At 41.9% G+C, this 22241-nt stretch overlaps 1 protein-coding gene across 4 annotated transcripts in view; it reads right to left on the bottom strand.

Moving 5' to 3' along the window:
* Window positions 1-440: 440 nt before the first annotated feature.
* The window catches only part of spag9b (sperm associated antigen 9b), a 288655-nt gene continuing 266854 nt past the window's right edge, over window positions 441-22241 (bottom strand). For 2 of the 4 annotated variants that reach the window (XM_073026481.1, XM_073026483.1), the window contains 5 exons: window positions 14957-15070; window positions 13669-13707; window positions 11157-11333; window positions 5021-5149; window positions 441-1651 (listed from right to left, as the gene is read on the bottom strand). In XM_073026481.1, the coding sequence (XP_072882582.1) occupies window positions 1536-1651; window positions 5021-5149; window positions 11157-11333; window positions 13669-13707; window positions 14957-15070 (575 nt within the window). In that variant the 3' untranslated portion in view covers window positions 441-1535. The remainder of the gene's footprint in view (window positions 1652-5020; window positions 5150-11156; window positions 11334-13668; window positions 13708-14956; window positions 15071-22241) is intronic. The other 2 variants (XM_073026482.1, XM_073026485.1) reach the window with 1 other exon arrangement.

Raw genomic sequence — 22241 nt, 5'->3', positions numbered from 1 at the left:
GTAGGCACGTTATGTTGACGCTGGTAATGTAGTGACGCTTGCAGGTTGACCCCAGCTCAATTCTCACTGATTTGATTTGATGCATACGTCATTTTACTCTGTTTCAACATTCTGATGTACCTGTGACAAATAAAGCTAATCTTTATCTTCAACTATATCTGTGTTGCTCAGTGACGATGCTCACCCATCGCTGGATCCTAGAAAATGCACAAAGCACATGACAGTGATTTCTCTCTGCCCACAGATCTTCCTCCTTTCAGCTAAACCAACTTGTTCACTCCAGTGTTCTGTGTGGGGGAACCAGATTAAGGTGGCATCATGGTCAAGGAAGAATTGCTCACCATGTTTCAGGTTTATACACAAAGGCATAGACTTTCTAGGGAAACGGAGCTGCTGAGTGTGATGCCAGTGGAAAAATAATCCCAGGAAACCTCACAGAATAAAAATAAAGTTTGATTTATTCCATCAATGCAAATCACGGTGCCTTTTTACTCACGATTCCCAACCTCAGTATTCCAATGTCGACAATGTGTTAACACAGATCCCACACTATGCAAACTAGCTCAGAGCTAAAGAAACACAACCAAGCAAACAGCAGCCGTCTTTGATATACATATATATTTTTTTCTTGTACAAAGTTACATTCTGAACCCCAAAGGTTCATTAATAATAGGTAATAAATACTGAATTGGCTACACTGCAATGTGAGCTATTGAGCTCACCATGATGAAGCCTTGGGTTTCAACAGAGAGCAATTTAACGCCGCAGCATTCAGTTTTCAAATTACAGAGCAATTAAAATACAAGATAAAGTGTCTAAAGAGTAAACTTACAAAAAAAATACAGACCATAAAATTTGTATATTTTTTAAAATAGGCTTGGAGAGACGCAAACGTTTCTTTCTCAACAACAGTCAATAAAATTAATCCACTTCTGTTAGAGAAAAGAAGACATTTTAGTCATGTGTATAAAATGGTTCTGAGGTGTGGCACAGGTTGTTAACTTTCCCTGTCATAAGTGTCCAGAGTTTCTACAATGAATTGCATTATAAAAGTTGGACGTGAGCTGAATTGGTTGATACCCCCCTAAACACCACAGATCTCTAAGACAAGACTGGCTCTCCACCAGTCCTCTGACATGAGTGCTACTCTGGGTAAACGTCCTTTGGTAACAGTGATAACACCCACACAGAAATAAATAGCTTTCTTTATAACCATTGCAAATACAAATTAGTTCTTTAGAATAGTGTTAGCATAATAACCCTTTGAAACTAACACCAGTTGTTTCACTAAGGCAGCCTATGTCTTTGAAAGGACTATGCTTAGCAAGCGCTGTCTGTCAACAGTAGGAAGACCCCATGAGAAGGACATGAGAGCTTAGAGATGTTTACCTCTTGCTCTCAACCTCACCATGCAAACTCAGGGACATGGTGAAGAACTGCTCAAACACTTTGCGGTGAAGAAATTAAAACTGAAATAAACCAAAATAAAACAACATGCAAGGCTTGTGTCTGAGTCACTGTGCTAGTGAGCTGTCTCAGTCACTGTTGAAGGTGACCCTCCACACAATTAGATGACTCCTCTCCGCTTTGGCCAGCGATGGCTGCACCTGTAGTGTCTCCCTGAGCTCCTCCGTCTCTTCACTCTCATCACCTGAAGGGAACAACAAATAAATTTATCATCAAAATACATGCACGTCATCATATACTACCCTGACATTTATTTTCTTGTGGACATTCACAGTAGACACAAAAAACATGATAGAGTCAATGGAAAATTACATTTAAAGATGGACAAACAACCAATGTGCAAAACACAACAAACTGCTGAAATACAAAACGAAAAACAAATAAACAACACCATACACCATAAGTAATATTGAAAACATGAGTTGGAGAGACAATGAAATTGAGTCCGTAGGTTGTGGAATCAGTTCACTGTGAAGTTATCCACACTGGTTCAGGAGCCTGCTGGTTAAAGAGTAATAGCCTCCTGAACCTAAGGCTGCTGTACCTCCTATCCAATGGCAGCAGCAGGAAGACAGCATGGCCCTTGCCTTGACACACAAAGTGTTGAGAAAATAACACTGATTTAGTGCACTGAGGAAGTCCTCTAGCTCAGTCCTGTCAATTACATCAGGCTAACAGAACCAGAATTAGAATCAGGTTTAGTATCACTAGCATCGGTCATGAAATTTGTTGTTATGCAGTAGCAGTACATTACAATACACAATAACTGTAAATTACAGTAAGTATATAAAACGTTAAATAAATAGTGCAGAAAGAAAATAAAAGTAGTGAGGTTGTGTTCATGGGTTCAATGTCCATACAGAAATCTGATGGCCGAGGGGGAGGAAGCGGTCCCTCAATCAGGCTCCTGTGCCTCTTCCCCGATGAGAAGAGGGCACGTCCTGGGTGCTAGCAAGGTTGCTGCCCATGATGGAGCTGACTGAGTTCACTACTTTCTGCAGCTTATTTCAATCCTGTGCAGTGGCCTCTCCATTCCAGATAGTGATGCAGTCAGTTAGAATGCTCTCCATGGTACATCTGTAGAAATTTGCAAGTGTCTTTGGTGACATACCTAATCTCCTTAAACTCCTAATGAAATATAGCCACTGGCATGGCTTCTTTGCAATTGCATCAATATGTTGGGCCCAGGATAGATTCTCACAGATGATTACCCACCCTTTCCACTTCTGATCCCTTGATGAGGACTGGTTTATGTGCCCTTGTCTTACTCTTTCTGAAGTCCACAATTAAATCTTTGGTCTTACTGACATTGAGTACAAGGTAATCAGTTCCCATTTTTCTCTCTTTTCATAAACAGTGGGTCATCTCTGCCAACCTGCAATCCACAGGTACAATGGTAGAAGCTGATACCAGAGCATCCACTGTCTATAACCTATCTCTTTGGTAACTCTGATCATTGGGTCCTTGGGATTTATACGCTTTCAAGCTCACTAATGTACTGAGCACCATTTCTGATAGTTAATCTGGTCCCTCATTCAAGAATACACAATCCTCTACCACTCATCTCAGTACATGAAGACCAAGGAGGACACAAGTCATCTGAGAAGCAACAAAAATCCTGGCAGAAGCACAAAACAAGAAATCAAACAAATTCTCAGAAACTTGGTTCACAATGGAAGACTCTATTAATAAGCATATTGAACTGGATGCAATTTAAGAACCTATTCATCTGTGGGATGGGGGCCAGGGGGTGAGCCATGGACACTTGAGAAACCAACACTCACAACAACTGATAACCAGGAAATCACTCAGCTATGTAATTGGCCAGGACTCAGCGGAGACTAGTGGCCAGTGTGACAACTGACCCATCAGAGCAATGAATCAGACCAATATAAACATGAGCACTTGGCAGAAACAACACTCAATCATACACCTTGATTGGTGACAAAATGGTTGCGACCTAACCTCCAGGCGCAGTGAATAATCCTACAAACAAGCAGCCAACCGGAGCTTTTTATTTTAGCCCCTAATTCTCTCGATTCTTTAATATATCAGCTTTTGTACCTTCCTTAAAAGGTCACTACTGAGTAATCGTTTAATTTCTCCAACATTTCCTTATTCCTCATTATACTTCCCCCCCACCCTGTCCCTTGCCATCAGGAATCCATAATGACCCTCGCCGTGGTTTTTCCCGTTATATGCTGACCGGGGCTCATCCAGTTCTTTTTTTTAAGCTCTTTGCCAATTTACTCTCATCTTCTATCCTGCAATTTTTAAATGAAATGCTGGAGGAACTCGGCAGGCCAGGCAGCATCTATAGAAAAAAGTCCAGTCAATGGTTCAGGCTGAGATCCTTCAGCAGGACTCATGTTGCTCTTTTGTTGAGTTAGAAAAATGTTCCCATCCCTGAGATCTATTGCTACTTTTAAGTTGAGTGTGATTGGAACCTGTGAGTTATATTTTAATGGTGTGTTTTGGGCTGATTGAGTGATCTGGTGCTTTGCTGTCTTCAAGGGAGTCTAGACCATAAGATATAAAAGCAGAATTAGGTCATTTGGCCATCGAGTCTGCTCCACCATTTTATCATGGCTGACCCAGTTTTCCTCTCATCCCTAATCTCGTGCCCTCTCCCTGTATCCCTTCATGCCCCGATCAATCAAAAATCTATCAACCTCTGCCTTAAATATACATAAAGATTTGTCCCCCACAGCTGCCTGTGGCAAAGAATTCCAGAGATTCACCACCCTCTGGCTAATGTAAGAGGACAGGCGGGTGTTCAGCACTGTTTGACTGGTCTTTCTTTTCCTCTCGCTAGCTGCAATCAGAGGAAAGTGAAAGAGCCTGGATTCCATGCTGCAAGGATTAATCAGCAAGACTGCGGACTCGTTTTGGGAGGCTTTTGTGTTTCTGGATTCTGTTAACTTGTTTTGCTAATTTTGAGCAATTTAGGCGGGTGATTGATGTAGACTGGAGTGCTCTGGCGAAGACTGGCTCTATGTGCAACATGTAGTGAGCTAGTGATGCAGAACTGAACTGAACTGGACTTCTAGTCTGATGTTTGATTTGATGTGTTGTTCGCTCGCTTTTTGCTGTTTGCACAACTTGTTCTTTTTTTGCACGTTGGGTGCTTGATGTATTCTTGAATGGGTTCCATGGTGTTTCTTTGTTTCATGGCTGCCTGCAGGAGGGTGAATCTCAAGAGTTATATTCTGTATACACTTTGAATCTTTGAAACCTTGTAAAACCTTTTCCTCTGATTTATTACCATCGCTAATTACTCTGGTTAACCAGTTTTCATCTGGGTTTCTGTGCCTTAAAGGAATACAGTAGCTGCTGATTCCTGCCTTCCTATACACTCACTGGTCCCATGTTGCCTTGAAACTCATCTGGGTTCACGGGAAAATTTATTAAAATGAATTAAAATGCAATGTATTCATTGGAATACCATCCAGAAGTCCAGCAAGTGTCCCAGATTGAGTTGAGTTTTACTAGACATCAGCCCTTGTCAAGAGACAGCTGTCCATGTGAAACACAGAACACATTAAATTCTCACCCATCCTGAAGTCAATGTAACCCTCTCCACCACTCATCACCAACACCGTGGGCACTGATGACTGGCTGGATGCTTCAGAGACAGCAGCTCCTAATTTCTCAAATGAATGCTCGGTGTGAAGCGGTGCACCTAGGGCACAACCAAACATTAAGATTACAGAGTTAAAAAAAACCCAGATGATTAAAGATTAATTGTCATGCATATCGAAGCATACAGTGAAATGTGTTGTTTGAGTCAACAACTAACACACTCCAGTGATATGCTGGGGGCAGCCCGCAAGTGTTGCCATGATTCTGATGCCAATATAGCATGCCCACAACTTACTAGCCATAACCTGTATGTCTTTGGAATGGGGACAGAAACTGGTACACCCAGAGGAAACCCATGTAGTTATGGGGAGAACATACAAACTCCTTACAGTCAGTGGTGGGAATTGAACCTGGGTTGCTGACACTGTACAACGTTACACTAGCCACTATGCTACCGTGCTTCCCCCTACAGTACCGTTCCAGAGATCCCAAATAAAATTAGAAAATGTTGGAAACATTCTGCTGGCCAGGCACCTGTGTAAGGGAAGCTGTTGACTTTTGGATCCAGGACTCTTCAACACAACAAAGGAAGAAGAAACAAGTTAATCTATTTAGCAGAGGAGATGGGGGAAGAGTGATGGGTGGAACAATGAGAATTTCTTGGCTTACATAGAATAATGTGGTAATGAAGGGGCAGTTATGATATTAGCTTCTCTGTGTAATGTGTTTTGAATGTTTAATAGTTGGTTTTCTAGGAACAAAAAGGTAGAGAAAAACGAAGCAGGCAAAAAGAGGCAATTCTCATTGTAAGGGAAAGAAGAATGAGTTATGCAAAGTAGACAAATTCCACATTGAGTACTGCAGACAGAAGATGACGTGTTGTTGCTTTGGGCTTTGTGTAACAGTGCAGAAGGTCACAGACAGACAGACAGACAGGTCAGAGTTCAGCGTAGGAGTGGATTGGTGAATTAAATTAGAAACAGGCCACTGGAGGTTCATAGTTATTTTCTCTTCCAAATGCAGATGCTTTCCAAAGCTACCTGATCTTAATTGTTACTTAAAGGGCAACATTATTTCACCCCAGCAGAGAAATTACCTTAGTTTCACTCGTTTTCACTCCACCCTTCCCCTTCTTTTACTCTTAAACCAACTTGTTCCTCCCTTTCACGGTTCTGATGAAGGGTCCTGGAGCTGAAACATTATTGGATGCAAGACCATAAGTGCTTTATGATCCTCAGATGCTGCCTGACCTACTAAGTATTTCCAACATTTTCTGTTTTTTTTTAATCAATCATGAGGACTTTTGCTTTCTGGATAGCTTCCTCAACTCCGTAATCTTTCAAAGGAAGGTGTCAGTAGCCTACTCTGTAGGGAAGTGCCAGCTGATGGACTTTCTGATGCAGGATCAGAAAGCCCCCCAAGTGAGAGAACCTCTTTCCAAAGGGATCAGTTCGGCAGGCTCACAACTGAGCACTCAGCACAAGAACTCTGTGCCATGCTGATGCGGCCAGGACTTTCCACTAACTCCAAATGGAGACCCAGGTCTAGATTAACAAACCAACCCCATTAAAATAATATTCTAAGTAAAACACAGAATGTTGTACTGTTTTTCAGCACTGTGATCAGCTCCAGAAGGAAATGAATCGTCTATTCAGCATCAAAGTGTATTACGTGTATTATTTTATACATGGCTTACACAATTGATTATGTTTTAGTTGTTTTTTTAATTTGTAGGGATGGTTTTCGGGACAGAATGGGGAATTAGTGATCAGGTTAGGGTTTACGGATAGGGAGGTGGGGAAATCTGCAAGTCCACTGGAGGCCTGAGTTAGAGTCAAAGACTGTATTTGTGCATGGGTGGGTAGGTGGAAGGGAGGTAGGAAGGAATGGGGCTTGTTTTGTTGTTATTTTCTTGCTTGTTGTGGTCTGTGTTGTTCTATTGAACATTGGGATCATACTATGTTGATGCTGGAATATGTAGTGATTCTTGTGTGTGCCCCCCAGCATATCCTTATGTGTCGTTTGCAGTAACAGCCAACACAACCTTTCATTATATGTTTCAATGTACATGTGATATAATAAATCTGAATCTGAATTATCTGATCATTTCTGGCAGGCAGCAATCATTGCAAGAAGTCAAACATGAGGAAATTTGCAGATGCTGGAAATTCAAGCAACACACACAAAATGCTGGTGGAACGCAGCAGGCCAGGCAGCATCTATAGGGAGAAGCACTGTCGACGTTTCGGGCCGATGTCTGGACGAAGGGTCTTGGCCCGAAATGTTGACTGTACTTCTTCCTATAGATGCTGCCTGGCTTGCTGCGCTCCACCAGCATTTTGTGTGTGTTGCAAGAAGTCACTTGTTGGTGAGAGAGCACGAGGGTTAAAAGAGCTTGGGGTCTTTCAAAACTTTTCAGCAGGCTGGAATCATAACGATCTCTTAAGAACTGAAAGGGGCAAATAAAAAGAAGCAAGGTGTAAGTGGAATGGCCAGATTTTAACTCAACAAGCTTAGGCAATACAGGCGAAGGCTAAAATTTAAATTTGAGAAGTTAGAGGTAGTTAAGCAGCGGAGTGCTATCCTGTAAGATACAGGATTTCAGAGTGCCTAACAGTCTCCCTGATGACTGTATCTGCAGGAAAAGCACCAACTGCAGTTCCTGAACGGCAAGGCCGAGAAACTGGAGCTGGTTGTACTCAGGATCCAGGAGGCTAAAAACCTTATAGATGAAACTTTTTCTGAGGTGGTCACATCCAGAGTGCAGGCTTCATATAGTTGATGGGTGACCACCAGGAGAAGGGGAGTAAGCAGTCAGTGCAGGGTTCCCCTGTGGCTATTCCCTCAGCAACAACTATATCCCTTTGAATACTGCTGGGGGGAGGAGAGGATGACCTATCAGGGCACAGCAGCAGCAGCCAGGCCAGCTCAGAGGCTCAGACAGGCAATGCAATAGTGATAGGAGACTTGATGGTTAGGGAGACAGTCAGGAGATTCTGTGGCTGCAGAAGAGATGCCAGGATGGTGTTCTGCCTCCCAGGTGCTAGAGTCCAGAATGTCTCAGCACAGCTGCAGAAGATTCTGATGAGAGAGGGTGAGCAGGTGCACAGTGGCACCAATGACACCGGTAGAGAGGGAGAACAGGAGGCCCAGTGCAGTGCGTACAGGAAGTTAGGGAAAAGGCTGAACAGCAGGACCTCCAAGGTAGTAATCTCTATCACCACGTGCTAGTCAGGGTAGGAGTAGGATGACAGTACAGATGAACAAGTTCCTGAGGAGGCATTTCAGATTTGGGGATCTTTGAGATTTCCTCTGGGAAGGTATGATCTGTACAAAAAGGACAGGTTACATCTGAACCCGAGGGGGACCAATTACCTTGCAGGTTTGCTAGAGCTGTTGGGAAGGGTTTAAACTACTTTGGCAGTGGGATGACAACTGGAGTGATAGGTCTAAGGATGGGGCAGTTGATGCATCATACAGTGAGGCTGTGAGGAAGGACAGGCAGATGATAGGGCAAAATCGAAAAGAGTGATGAATATGGTGTTATATTTGAATGCACGCAGTATACTAAATAAAGCAGATGATCTTGTAGTATGGTTAGAGATTGGCAGGTATGACATTGTGGGAACTCTGAGTCAGGGCTGAAAGAAGATAATTATTGGGAGCCTAACATCCAAGGATACACATTATATTGAAAGGACAGGCAGGTAGGTAGAGAAGATGGCATGGCTCTGTTGGTAAAAAATGAAATCTAATCCTTAGAAATTGGGACATAGGATTGGAAGATGTAGAATCCTTGTCAGTAGAGTTAAGAAACTGCAAAGGTAAAAAAGACTTTGATAGGAGTTATACAGACTTCTGAACAGTAGCCAGGATGTGGGATGTAAATTACAACAGGAGATAGAAAAGGCGTGTACAGTAAAAAGGGCAACGCTACGATTGTCATGGGGAGATTTCAAAGTTGATTGGAAGGGGACACTAGCAGAGATGACAGCAGAGCAGTAATGGCTGGAGTTTCTGTGAGCAATTTGAAAGGCCAGGAGAGATACATCCCAAAGAAGTATTCTAAAGACAGGATGATGCAACCATGGCTGACAAGGGAATTCAAAGCCAACATTAAATCAAAAGAGACAGCATATAATAGAGCAACAATTAGTGGAAAGTTAGAGGATTGGGAGGCTTTTAAAAACCAAAAGGCAACTTAAAAAGCCTTAAGGAGGGAAAAGATGAAGGTCAGCTAGCCAATAATATCAAAAGGGATACCAAAGGCTTTTTCAGGTATGTAAAGAGTAAAGAGTAGAGAGTAAGATATTGGACTGCTGGAAAATGATGCTTGAGAGGTAATAATGGGGTACAAGGAAATGGTGGCAAACTGACTTAAGTATTTTGCACGTCTTCACTGTGGACGACACGAGCAGTACAGTGGAAGTTCAAGGTGTCAGGGGACAGAAGAGAGTGCAGTTGCTATTATTAGGGAGAAGGTGCTTGGGAAGCTGAAAGGTCTGAAGGTAGATAAGTCACCTGGATCAGATAGAAGAAATAACAAACATGATAGTCAAAGGAAAATGTTATGTACTTGGATTTTCAGAAGGCCTTTGACAAGGTGCTGCATATAGACTGCTTAACAATAGCCCATGGTATTACAGGAAAGATACTAGCATGGATAGAGCATTAGCTGATAGGCAGGAAGCAAAGTGTGGGAAGAAAGGAAGCCTTTTCTATTGGCTGCCGGTGACTAGCGGTGTTGTGCAGGGGGTCAGTGTTGAGACCGATTCTTCTTATTTTGCATGTTAATGATTTGGATGATAGAATTGACGGTTTTGTGGCCAAGTTTGCAGATGATACGTAGATAGGTGGAGGGGCAGTTAGTTTTGAGGAAGCAGGAATGCTGCAGAAGGATTCAGACCTTTTTTATGCCATGGACCCTACCATTAATCAAGGGGTCTGTGAACTATAGGTTGGGAACCCCTGTCTTAGACAGATTAGGAGAATGGGCAAAGAAGTGGCAGATGGAATACTGTGTCAGGAAGTGTATGGTCATGCACTTTGTATAAGGAATAACAGTGTAGACTATTTTCTAAACAGGGAGAAAATTCAAAAATCCGAGATACAAGGGGACTTGTGTGTCTTCGTGCAAAATTCCCTAAAGGTTAACTTGCAGATTGAGCCAGCGATGAGGAAGGCAAATGTCATGTTAGCATTTATTTCAAGAGGACTAGAACTTTGTAAGGCACTGTGAGCAGTTTTGGGCCCCTTATCTGAGAAGTGATCTGCCAAAATTGGGGAAGGTCAAAGGAGATTCATGAGAATGATTGCTGGAATGAAAGGCTTATCATATGAGGAGCATTTGATAGCTCTGGGCCTGTACTCGCTGGAATTTAGACTGGAATTTGGAACTTGCGAGGGGGAAGTCTCGTTGAAGCTTATAGAATATTAAAAGGCTTAGATAGAATGGATGTGGAGAGGATGTTTCCGATAGCGGCTGAGTCTAGGAGTAGAGGGCACAGCCTCAGAATAGAGGGGTGTCCTTTTAGAACAGAGATGAGGAGGAATTTTTCAGCCAGAGGTAGACAGGTTATTGATTAGTCAAAGGTTACAGTGAGAAGGCAAGACAATGGGGTTGAAAGGCATTATAAAGCAACAATGTTGGAATGGCAGAGCTACTTGATGGGCTGAATGGCCTAATTCTGTTCCTATGTCTAATGGTCTATTATCTCACTGCTGTTCAGTTGCTACATTTTTTATATCTTAGAAAGTGGTTAGAGTTTAAAAAATATTTTCATTGACTGTGAGGCATTTTGGAACTTGCTGAAAGAGATGAGTAAGTGCTACATAAATGCAATAATCCTTGTAATATTTAATCTTCATAAACCATAGACTGCTAAGTAGAAGTCATGTGAGCAACTACAGATCAGACTTTGTGTGGGGAACTATTTTGCACGATTTTGATAAAGTCTCTCTTTACAATACTAACTTCACAATGCAGATACATATATATATATTAGGCCACTTGCTGATTAATTATACAGAGTTGAATTCAACAAAGGGGGTAGTTCAGAGGATAGATTGTTACCAATGGAAATGGAAGGCATCCATAAAGTACTCACCTGGGACTGCGACAAAGAACTTGACAGCATCTCGGTGTCCATGGAAACACAGCTGAGCATGTGCCATAGAGCAGTAAGGTATAAATGTGCCAGGGGTGATCTTGTCACTGTTTTCGTCGCCATAGACACGGATGACATTTCCGGGACGGTTTCCAGACCCCCCTGACACTTTATTGGCTGCGGAGAGAGAACATGGTGAGTGGGAGCAATGGAACAAGACAAAAAAAAACAAAGAACTTCTGGAGAAAATAATACAGCCACAATCATGGCAGTGGTGGCTAAAGCTGAAGCAAAATGAAAAGATGTTAAAGTAAAAAGAGGGTCTTTAGGAATAGAGTGGCAGCTGAGGAAAGGTCTTGGGGGAGAATCCACAGAGCATGCTACATTCTGACTATGGCAGGTGGACATGGGTAATGCGGTATGCTTAATTCTAAGTTGCCATTTTCCCCCGGGACACTGAAAGCTCTGACAGTACTGGGACACCAGCTCTCAGAAAACTTTGACAGGACCTTTAGTAGCAAATTCTTTCCAATATAACTGGGTGCAGACACACAGCATTTTATTAGTGGGAAAGGTAGCATTCATAGTGTTTGCAAAAAAATTTCTGCTAATTCTTCCACTTTACAGTTTATATGATTAAGAAGAGAACTTCAGTTAAAGTTACACGTAAAATGCTGGAGGAACTCAGCATCTATGAAGAGGAATAAACAGTTAATTAATGCTTTGAGCGGAGACCCTTCATCAGGACTGTTGCCTGATCTGCCGATTTCCTCCACCATTTTGTACGTGTTCCTCTGGATTTTCAGCATCTGCGGAATCTCTTGTGTTTTCAGACAAAGGTTTCTTCCAAATAAAATCAGAATTCACTGTGGTCTGCGCACAGTAACTGCTAGTGAACAGGTGAAGGGAACAGAAAGCAGAAAAACTACAACCCTCTCTCGAAAAGTTATACCTTCCAGCCCCTGCTAGTCATACAATGCAACATTTCCTCAAATGGCAAACAAAAGCCATGGACAGAATGGAAACCCACTCACAGCAAGTACCCCAACATATTTAGCCCACTTGAGGAGACCAAGTCTCACTGTGTCATGATTTGATTTGTATGAACAGGATGCAACACAAGTTTTTCACTGTGCCTTGGTACATGTGACAATAATACTGTAAACCAATTCTAATTCCCCTTTCAAATTTGCAACCTATCATAGTTGTACCTGCACCAACAGAAACAAATGCCTTAGGAGAATTTGTGTTGCCTGCCAGGATTCTAAGCACCCGGGACTGACTGCTCTGTAGTTTTAAGCCAAGGCATATCTTTGCAAAGAACCAAAATCTCCTTTGCCCAAATGTTTGTATACTACCCAAACACAATTAATCTGTCCAAAACTGCTCACAATACACAAAGTGCTGTCTGACAAATGTCTCATAAAGCCTCAGCATCACATCCTGGCTTTTATATTCTAGTGCTTACAAAATGAATGCTAACATGGCATTTGCATTCCTTACCACATTAAGTTTTGGGCCCCTTCCAAAAAAACTGTGCTGGCATTGGAGAGGGTCCAGGCTAAGTTCATGAGAACGATTCCGTGAATGTAAGGGTTAACGTAAGAGACACCTTTGTTGACCCTGGGTCTGTACTTGCTGGAGTTTAGAAGTAGTGGGGGGGTGGGGATCTCATTGAGCTAGATTCCTAACAACTGGATACTTCACTTTAGATAACTACAAAGTGCAGTATTCAATGGGCACTATTCCAGTCCACCCAAAATGAGAAGCTCCTCAATTTTATTTATGTGATTCAAGTTCTGAATGCAATTTTTATAGATCTGTCAAAGGCCAAATATAATTAATAGAATTATATTCTCTGTAAGAGTCCACAAGTAAGTGGATTCCAAGCATAGTAAAATGGAGGGCTACATAGAAGGGAAGAGTTAAACTGATTTTAGAGTCGGTTAAAAGGTCTGCAAGGACCTGTACTGTACTGTAATGTTCTATGTCTGAATTTAATTTTAATTTATTAACTTCATAATTAAGTCTACATTTATTTAATTGAACAGAAAGCCAATCTGATCATTAATCTTAATAGAGAAATAAACTTCAAAATACGTTAATGTGGTATTTCAGTAGAAGGCTAAACATTAGAGACATCCTCCAAACTAATGACCAGCCTAGTCTTTGTTTCAAATTAGTAAATGGATCAGCAAGTCAGAGCAAATAAATAAACACAGGCAGAGCGCTGCACGGCTTCAGTGAGGATGGAAATGAAAGCCCTCAAAACAAAATTAATCCTTCGCTGGAGAAAGGGGATGGAACATCCAGTACTTAGGCTACTGTGACTAATCAGCAAGCATACATTATTGCTGCAATGCAGTGACCAGCGTCAGGGTAACATTTAGACAAGGTAGAGAAAGAGGGGAGAAGAGGAGGCCAAACATTATAAAGAAAAGGTGGATGTAAGTTGCCTTGACTGGCTAAAACAGCCCGAGACAGAGATTCTGATGGTTTTATCTGCACTTACCCCTCAGACCCAGTAACCGTCCCTGGTGGAGGACTACAGCTATAGTGAGAAGAAAAGGATTAGAACCCACCAATCTTAAATCTCAGGCCTGAAGTTTGCAATTTAAATGTATAAACAGTCTTAGAACAAAAAACTTTGATGCAAGCATGAAAACTTTTCACTAAGGTTAAGATGCCTGTCGTTTTAGTGACCAGAACCAGGACACTTTTAATTAGAATGCATAGTAACTGATTCCTTAAGACTACACTCAGTTCCAGCTTCAATAAAGCCACATTGCTGGGTGATATGTTTGTAGGACCCAATGTTGATTAATTACACTTAGAAGGACAATGGACAGGCATCAGCTTTTCCAATCCCATGGCTTAGCCAAAACACAATCTGCTGCAACGCAAAGTTACTGGTTCCAAATGGCAGCACTATCTTCAATGCAAATATCACTCCAAGTTCCTCTTAATCCCCTTCAGTTTTGTGAGTGTCTCCAGGGAAGGAAAGCTTCCTCCGCAAATTCTGAAGCTATATCATCACTCCTTTGTGCATTATTTTCATATAAAGGTTAAAACTTGCACAAAAATCAGAAGGTTTAAACATCAGAAGCAGGGTGTGTGTAGGCACAGAGTGAGCAGAAAGAACTGTCTCAATTCCTGCTATATGGTCAGTTGAGCTACAAAGAATGGGAGTCTCAGGACACAGGGTTCTTTCTGCAAGTGGGAAAGGGCTAAAGAAACAAACAGGTAAGATGGAATTTTCTTACTGACTGGTGCCAGGGTTATTCCATTACCGAAGAGCAGAACAGTAGCTCAGACACAAGACATTCACATGAGGAAAGGGAAAGGGAAATAAAATTGTCTGATCATCCATTAAAAGATACCACTTCCAGAAAAACTAAACCCACTCCAAATTAGTACCCTTTACCTACCTTACAGAGGTAAATACAGACATATTCCAAACACTCATGAGTTTGCAGGTACAAGCTTACTTTGAGAAAAACCTAAAGCTTGTACTAGACTTTCTGATCTGAACTGACAATGTCGTCAAGTGCAATAAGAAATCTCTTTCTACAGTCAGCATGGGGCTGATGAGAAGCAAAATTAGATGCTTGAAATCTGGAGGGCACTTCCAGTTTCCACTAAAGTTATCAGCTAGTTTTAAATGGAGAAGCAGGGAAACTGTCTGTCGAAGAGTAGTAGAGGGAACGTTTTAACTGGTCTAGATGGGAAAAGACTTACTGTTACAAAGAACACTGGGGAAACAAGAAGGTTCGCGATGTAAATATCACCTCATTACTCACTTTCTGTGAGGGGGATGGAGATGATGACACCATTGCCAGTGCCTACCCAGAGGCGGTTACAGGACACCATGAGAGCCGTGATCCGCACGAAAGAGAAACCAAGTTTCCCAGTTCCTTTAAAACAAAACAACAAAAAAATTTCAAACAGTATTACTGAATAATAATAAATACAATTACTCCCATGCCTTCTCTCCCCTTAAATTGCAGACAAAAACAAAATTCAGAGTAAATTTATTATCAAAGTACATACCGTATATGGTTTTTTATATATTACACACACACCACCACCCCCCACCCCCCCCAAATCAGGAGATTCATTTTCTTGCAGACATTTACATGAAAAATAAAAACTACAATAGAATCTATGAAAAACCACAAAGACTGACAAACAACCAATGCACAAAAAGAAACTGTAAACTGTAAGTAGAGAGCTGGAGTTGTAGATTCCTTGCAAGTGAGCTGTAGGTCGCGGATCAATTTTGAGTTGCTGAGTGAAGTTATCCACACCAGTTTAGAAGTCTGGTGGTTGAGGGTAATAACTGTCCCTGAATCTAGTGACGTGGGACCCAAGGCTTCTGTACCTCTTGTCCGACTGTAGTAGCGAGAAGAGAGCATAGCCTGAATGGTGGGGCTTCTTGATGATGGAAGCTGCTTTCTTGTGGTAAAAGTGAATATGTTAAATTGAAGGCTACGTAAGACCTTGGAGTAGGTGAAAAGGTCAGCACAACATCTGTGCCGAAAAGCCTGTACTGTGCTATATTCGGTTTATTGTTGTTTCTTATTTAAAGGTACAACATTCCCTATCCTATCACCCAGAAGACATGCAGCATTGGAATATTACTAATTCCCAGCTTACTATACTGAGGAGATCCATAATGACAAGAGCAAAGTTATGCATTACAGTTTAGTCAGACAGGGGTCGGAAATGTACAGTAAATGGTAGGGGTGTGGGATTGAAGTCAGATAGGGGTCAGACATGTACAGTAACTAACACCATAAGATATAGGAGCAGAATAGGCCATTTGGCCCATCAAGTCTGCTGCGCCATTCAATCATGGCTGATCCTTTTTCCTCTCCTCCTCAACCCCATTTCCTGGCCTTCTCCCTGTAATCTTTGACGCCTTGTCCAATCAAAAACCTTTCAATCTCTGCCTTAAATACACCTAATGACCTGGCCTCCACAGCTGCACATGGCAACAAATTCCACAAATTTACCACCCTCTGGCTAAAGAAATTTCTCTGCATCTCTGTTTTGAATGGACGCTCCTTTATCCTGAGGCTGTGGCCTCTTGTCCTAGACTCTCCCACCATGGGAAACACCCATTCCACATCTACTCTGGCTAGGCCTTTCAACATTCGAAAAGTTTCAATGAGATCCCCTCTCATCCTTCTAAATTCCAGTGAGTACAGACCCAGAGCCATCAAATGTTCCTCATATGATAACCCTTTCATTCCTGGGATCATCCTTGTGGACCTTGTCTGGACCCTCTCCAATGCCAGCACATCTTTTCTAAGATGAGGAGCCCAAAACTGTACACAATATTCAAGGTGAGACCTCACCAGTGCCTTATAAAGCCTCAGCATCACATCCCTGCTCTTGTATTCTAGACCTTTTGAAATGAATGCTAACATTGCATTTGCCTTCCTCATCGCCGATCCAACCTTCAAGTTAACCTTTAGGGTGTTCTGCTCAGTCTCCCAAGTCCCTTTGCATCTCAAATTTTTGGATTTTCTCCCCGCTTTTTCCAATATTATATTTCATTTGCCACTTTCTTGCCAATTCTCCTAATCTGTCTAAGTCCTTCTGCATCCTACCTGTTTCCTCAACACTACCTACCCCTCCACCAATCTTCATATCACCTGCAAATTTGGCAACAAAGCCATCTATTTCATCACCTAGATTATTTATATACAGCATAAAAAGAAGTGATCCCAAAACTGACCCCTGCAGAACAGCACTGGTCACTGGCAGCCAACCAGATAAGGATCCTTTTATTCCCACTCTCTGCCTTCTTCCAATCAGCCAATGCCCTATTCATCTTAGAAACTTTCCTGTAATACAATGGACTCTTAACTTGGTAAGCAGTCTCAAGTATGACACCTTGTCAAAGGCCTTCTGAAAGTCCAAATATACAACATCCACTACATCCACTTTATCTATCCCACATAATCTCCTCAAAGAATTCCAACAGGTTTGTCAGTCAGGATTTTTCCTGAAGGAAAACAAGCTGACTTTGTACTATCTTGTCCTGTGACACCAAGTACTCCATCTCCTCATTCTTAACAATTGACTCTAACATCTTAGCCATTGAGGTCAAGCTAACTGGTCTATAATTTCCTTTCTGCTGCCTTCCTCCTTTTAAAGAGTGGAGTGACATTGGCAATTTTCCAGTCCTCTGGCACTATGCCAGAGTCTGATGATTTTTGAAAGATCGTTTCTAATGCCACCACAATCTTTAACGCTACCTCTTTCAGAACCCTAGAATGCTGTTCATCTGGGCTGGGTGACTTATGTACCTTTAGGTCTTTCAGGCTGTTGAGCACGTACTCCCTTGTAATAGTAAATGCACCAACTTCTCTTCCTTCACACACTACAACATCTGCTAGTGTCTTCCACAGTGAAGTTCACCTGCCATCTCCTTGTCCCAGACATCCCACCTCTCCCAGAAGTTCCAGGAGTCTCCCATATATTGATAGCGGCTCCCTGATGCCCACTAATTATATAAAATATCCTGGAAATCGATTTTTTTGAGAGGGAGAGGGAGAGGAAGAGCCAGAGCAAGAGTGAGAGAGCATCCTGATTGGTCTCTCTTCGTGCTAAGTAGACCTATCAGTTTTCTCTGTGGGCGGGCTTTATAGTCGACCTCAAAAATAATGACAGTGTTGCTCGCTGCACTGTTTGCAACTTTTCTATTGCCTATGATGGGATAAAATGTAAAAGACATGTTGAGGTGAGTTTAACAGGTATCATTCGTTCACTAGCATAACTAATGTTATTTAAACTAGCTGGCTAGCTGCCAAGGAGCTACTCTATTGATGTCCTACGTGATGAGGCCAAACTCCCTGTAGACTTGCTTAAAGTTGTAATAGAATAAAAAATGACTCCATGATAAAATAAGTACATATTTTAATGTCACATTTTCTGCATATACCCAACTTGATTTACAGATTAGACAAAATCACTAAACAAAGTATTACGTACACCCTTGGAGGTCGACCGGCTGGGGGGTGGATGGGGGTGCTACCTCCCTGAAATGAGTTTTTGCAGGGTGGGATGTCTGCTGTCCCCCGTTATTATTTCTCCTGCCTCATTTTATAGCGGTCCTATATCCACTCTGATCTCTCTTTTATTTTGGAAATGTATTGACTATTTCTTACATCTTTCACATACATGAGTGGTAAAAATCTTTACGTTACGTATCCATCTAAATGTGCAACGTGCAATCATAGTAATTTATAATATGTTTTAATAAATAGAGATGTAACATAGAAATACGCTCAAATCAGCGTGTTATTCAGTCTGATGGCCTGGTGGAAGAAGCTGTCCTGGTGCCTGTTGGTCCTGGCTTTTATGCTGTGGTACCATTTCCTGGATGGTAACAGCTGGAATAGATTGTAGTTGGGTGACTTGGGTCTCTAACAATCCTCCGGGCTCTTTTTTTATACCTGTCTTTGTAAATGTCCTGAATCATGGGAAGTTCACAATTACAGATGTGCTGGGCTGTCTGCACCACTCTCTGCAGAGTCCTGCGATTAAGGGAGGTACAGTTCCCATTCCAGGCAGTGATGCAGCCAGTCAGGATGCTCTCAATTGTGCCCCTGTAGAAAGTTCTTAGGATTTGGGGAACCCATATCTAACTTTCTCAACCATCTGAAGTGAAACAGGCGTTGTTGTGCCTTTTTCACCAGTGTGTACAGACCACGTGAGGTGCTTGGTGATGTGGATGCCGAGGAACTTAAAACTTTTGCCCTCTCAACCCCAGATCCATTGATATCAATACGGGTTAGCCCATCTCCATTCCTCCTTTTAGTTGTTCTCTGTAGGTTTTTAAAAACTTCCCAATCCTCTACCTTCCCTAATTTTTGCTTTGTTGTATGCTCTCTCTTTGGTTTTTACATTTGCTTTGACTTCCTTGGTCAGCCATGGTTGTACTATTTTGCCATTTGAGTATTTCTTTACTTTTGGAATACTCATGTCCTGCACCTTCCTCATTTTTCCCAGAAACGCATGCTATTGCTGTTCTGCTGACATCCCTGCCAGCAGCTCCTTCCAATTTACTTTGGCCAACTCCTCTCTCATACCACTGTAATTTCCCGTACTCCACTGAAATACTGCTACATCAGACTTTACTTTCTTAAATGGTAGGGATGTGGGACTGAAGTCAGTCAGATGGGGTCAGAAATGTATAGTAAATGATAGTAGGGATGTGGGACTGAAGTCAGTCAGATGGGGTCAGAAATGTATAGTAAATGGTAGGGGTGTGGAATTGAAGTCAGTCAGATGGGGTGGGACATGTAGGAGTGTGGGACTGAAGTCTGCAGTTCCCTGAAATTAGGAACACTGGTTGATGAGTGGTGAAGAAAGAATATAATATTCCTTTTAAATCTTTCTCCTTTCACCTTAAACCATTGCCCTCTCACCTTAAGACTCTCCAAACCTGGAAAAAAAGATTATCCATCTACTGTACCTACAATCTTCATAATTTAACATCCCTTCTTTGCTCAAATGACAACAGTCCCAGCCTATCAAGTCTCTCTTTACAACTCACATCCTGCAATCTTGGCAACATCCTAGTCAATCTGTTTGGCACCATTTCCATCACATACCAGAACTGTACACAATGTTCCAGATATGGTCTTCACATGACAGAGGGATGGGAAACAGTATGATAGAGCTAGCAAGTTTACAAGATGATGGGTGTAACATGAATGTAAGGAAGGACAAGCCAATGATTGGGTACAAATGCAGACAGAGCAGAGTTTAATTGTACCGTAGGGCAAAATTCAAAAAGGTGAAGAATACAGGACTGAAGGTGCTGTACTTAAATGCGTGTAGCATTCAGAATAATGTGGACGAACTTGTGGCGCAAGTAGAGACTGGTTGTTATGACGTAGACGTGTATTATTAAGTTGTGGCTGAAAGAAGGCCATAGTTGGGAGTATTATATCAAAGGGTATACTTTGTATCAAAAGGACAGGTACAAAAGTATGGCTCTGTTGGTAAGAGATGTAATTACATCTTTAGAAAGAGGTGACATAGGGTCAAGAGAATGTTAAATCTTTGTGAGTGGAGTTACAAAACTGCAAAGGCAAAAGTCCATTATGGGAATCATATATAGACCTCCAAATAGTAGCCGAGATGTGGGGTTGAGATTTCAAAGGGAGCTGGAAAAGGCTGGATATGGGTAATGACACATTGTAATGGGGACTTCAATAAGCAGGGGGATTGGGAAAATTGGCCGGTGTCGGATCGCAAAAGAGGGAGTTTGTTGAATGCCTATGAGATAGCTTTCTAGAGCAGCTCGTGTTTCAGCCTATTTAGGTAAAGGCTATCTTAGATTGCGTGTTGTGTAATAACCCAGATTTTGTTAATGAGCTTAATATAAAGGAACCCTTAGGAGATAGTGATCATAATATGAGCAAATTCATACTGAAAGTTGACAGACAGACAGACAGACATACTTTATTGATCCCGAGGGAAACTGGGTTTCATTACAGTCGCACCAACCAAGAATAGTGTAGAGATATAGCAATATAAAACCATAAATAATTAAATAATAATAAGAAGAAGAAGTAAATTATGACAAGTGAAAATAAGTCCAGGACCAGCCTATTGGCTCAGGGTGTCTGACCCTCCGAGGGAGGAGTTGTAAAGTTTGATGGCCACAGGCAGGAACGACTTCCTATGACACTCAGTGTTGCATCTCGGTGGAATGACTCTCTGGCTGAATGTACTCCTGTGCCTAACCAGTACATTATGGAGTGGATGGGAGGGAGAAGCATAAGTCACATGTATCAGTATTGCAATGGAGTAAAGGGAATTACAGAGGCATGAGCGAAGAGCTTGCCCAGGTAGATTGGAGGAAGATATTGGCAGGGGATAACAGCAGAGCAGAGATGGCTGAAGTTTCCGGGAATAGCTCACCAGGCTCAGGATAGGTATGTCTCACATAAGAAGTTGTTCTCAAATGGCATGGCTAGGCAACCATGGCTGACAGTTATGTTAAGGACTACACAAAAGCCAAGGAAAGGGCATATATGGTTAAAAAAAAAACTGTGGGAAGTTGGATGACTGGAAAGCTTTTAAAATCCAAGAAAAGGCAACCAAAAATGCCATAAGGGAAAAGATGAAATATGTGAGCAAACTAGCAAATAATATAAAGTAGCTTATCAAAAGTTTTTTCAATTAGATAAGAGTAAAAGGGAGATGAGAGTTTATATTGGACCGCTTGAAAATGATGCTGGTGAGGTAGTAATGGGGGACAAAGAAATGACAGATGAACTTAATACATACTTTGCATCAGTCTTCACTGTAGAAGACACTAGCAGTGTGCCAGAGGTCCATGGGTGTCGGGGAGCAGGAGTGAGTACCATTGCTATTACAAAGGAAAAAGTGCTAGGCAAACTCATAAATCTTAAGGTGGATAAGTCACCTGGACCTGATGAACTACATCCCAGAGTCCTGAGAGAGGTTGCTGAAGAGATAACGGATGCATTGGTCATGATCTTTCAAGAATCACTTGATTCTGGCATGGTCCTGGAGGACTGTAAGATTGCAAATGTCACTCCACTCTTTAAGAAGGGAGAAAGGCAAAAGAAAGGAAATTATAGGCCAGTAAGCCTAACCTCAGTGGTTGGGAAAATGTTGGAGTTTATTACTAAGGATGAGGTTTCAGGGTACTTGTTGACCAATGATAAAATAAGTCAAAGTCAGCATGATTTCTGTAAAGTGAAATCTTGCCTGACAAATCTGTTAAGAGTTCTTTGAGGAAGTTACATGCAGGGAGAACAAAGGAAAGGCAGTGGATGTCATTTACTTGGATTTTCAGAAGGTGTTACACGAGGCTGCTTAACAAGATAAAATCCTACGGTGTTAAAGGAGAGATACTGGCATAGACAGAGGAATGGCTGACAGGCAGGAGGCAGTAAGTGGGAATAAAAGGGATCTTTTCTGGTTGGCTGCCAGTGACTAATAGTGTTCCTCAGGGGTCAGTATTGGGACCGCTACTTTTACATTGTTTGTCAGTGATTTGGATAATGGCTTTGTAGCAACGTTTGCGGATGA

The sequence above is a fragment of the Hemitrygon akajei genome, chromosome 22 (genome assembly GCF_048418815.1).
Source record: "Hemitrygon akajei chromosome 22, sHemAka1.3, whole genome shotgun sequence".
Taxonomy (NCBI): domain Eukaryota; kingdom Metazoa; phylum Chordata; class Chondrichthyes; order Myliobatiformes; family Dasyatidae; genus Hemitrygon; species Hemitrygon akajei.
This window is presented reverse-complemented; position numbering and strand designations above follow the sequence as displayed.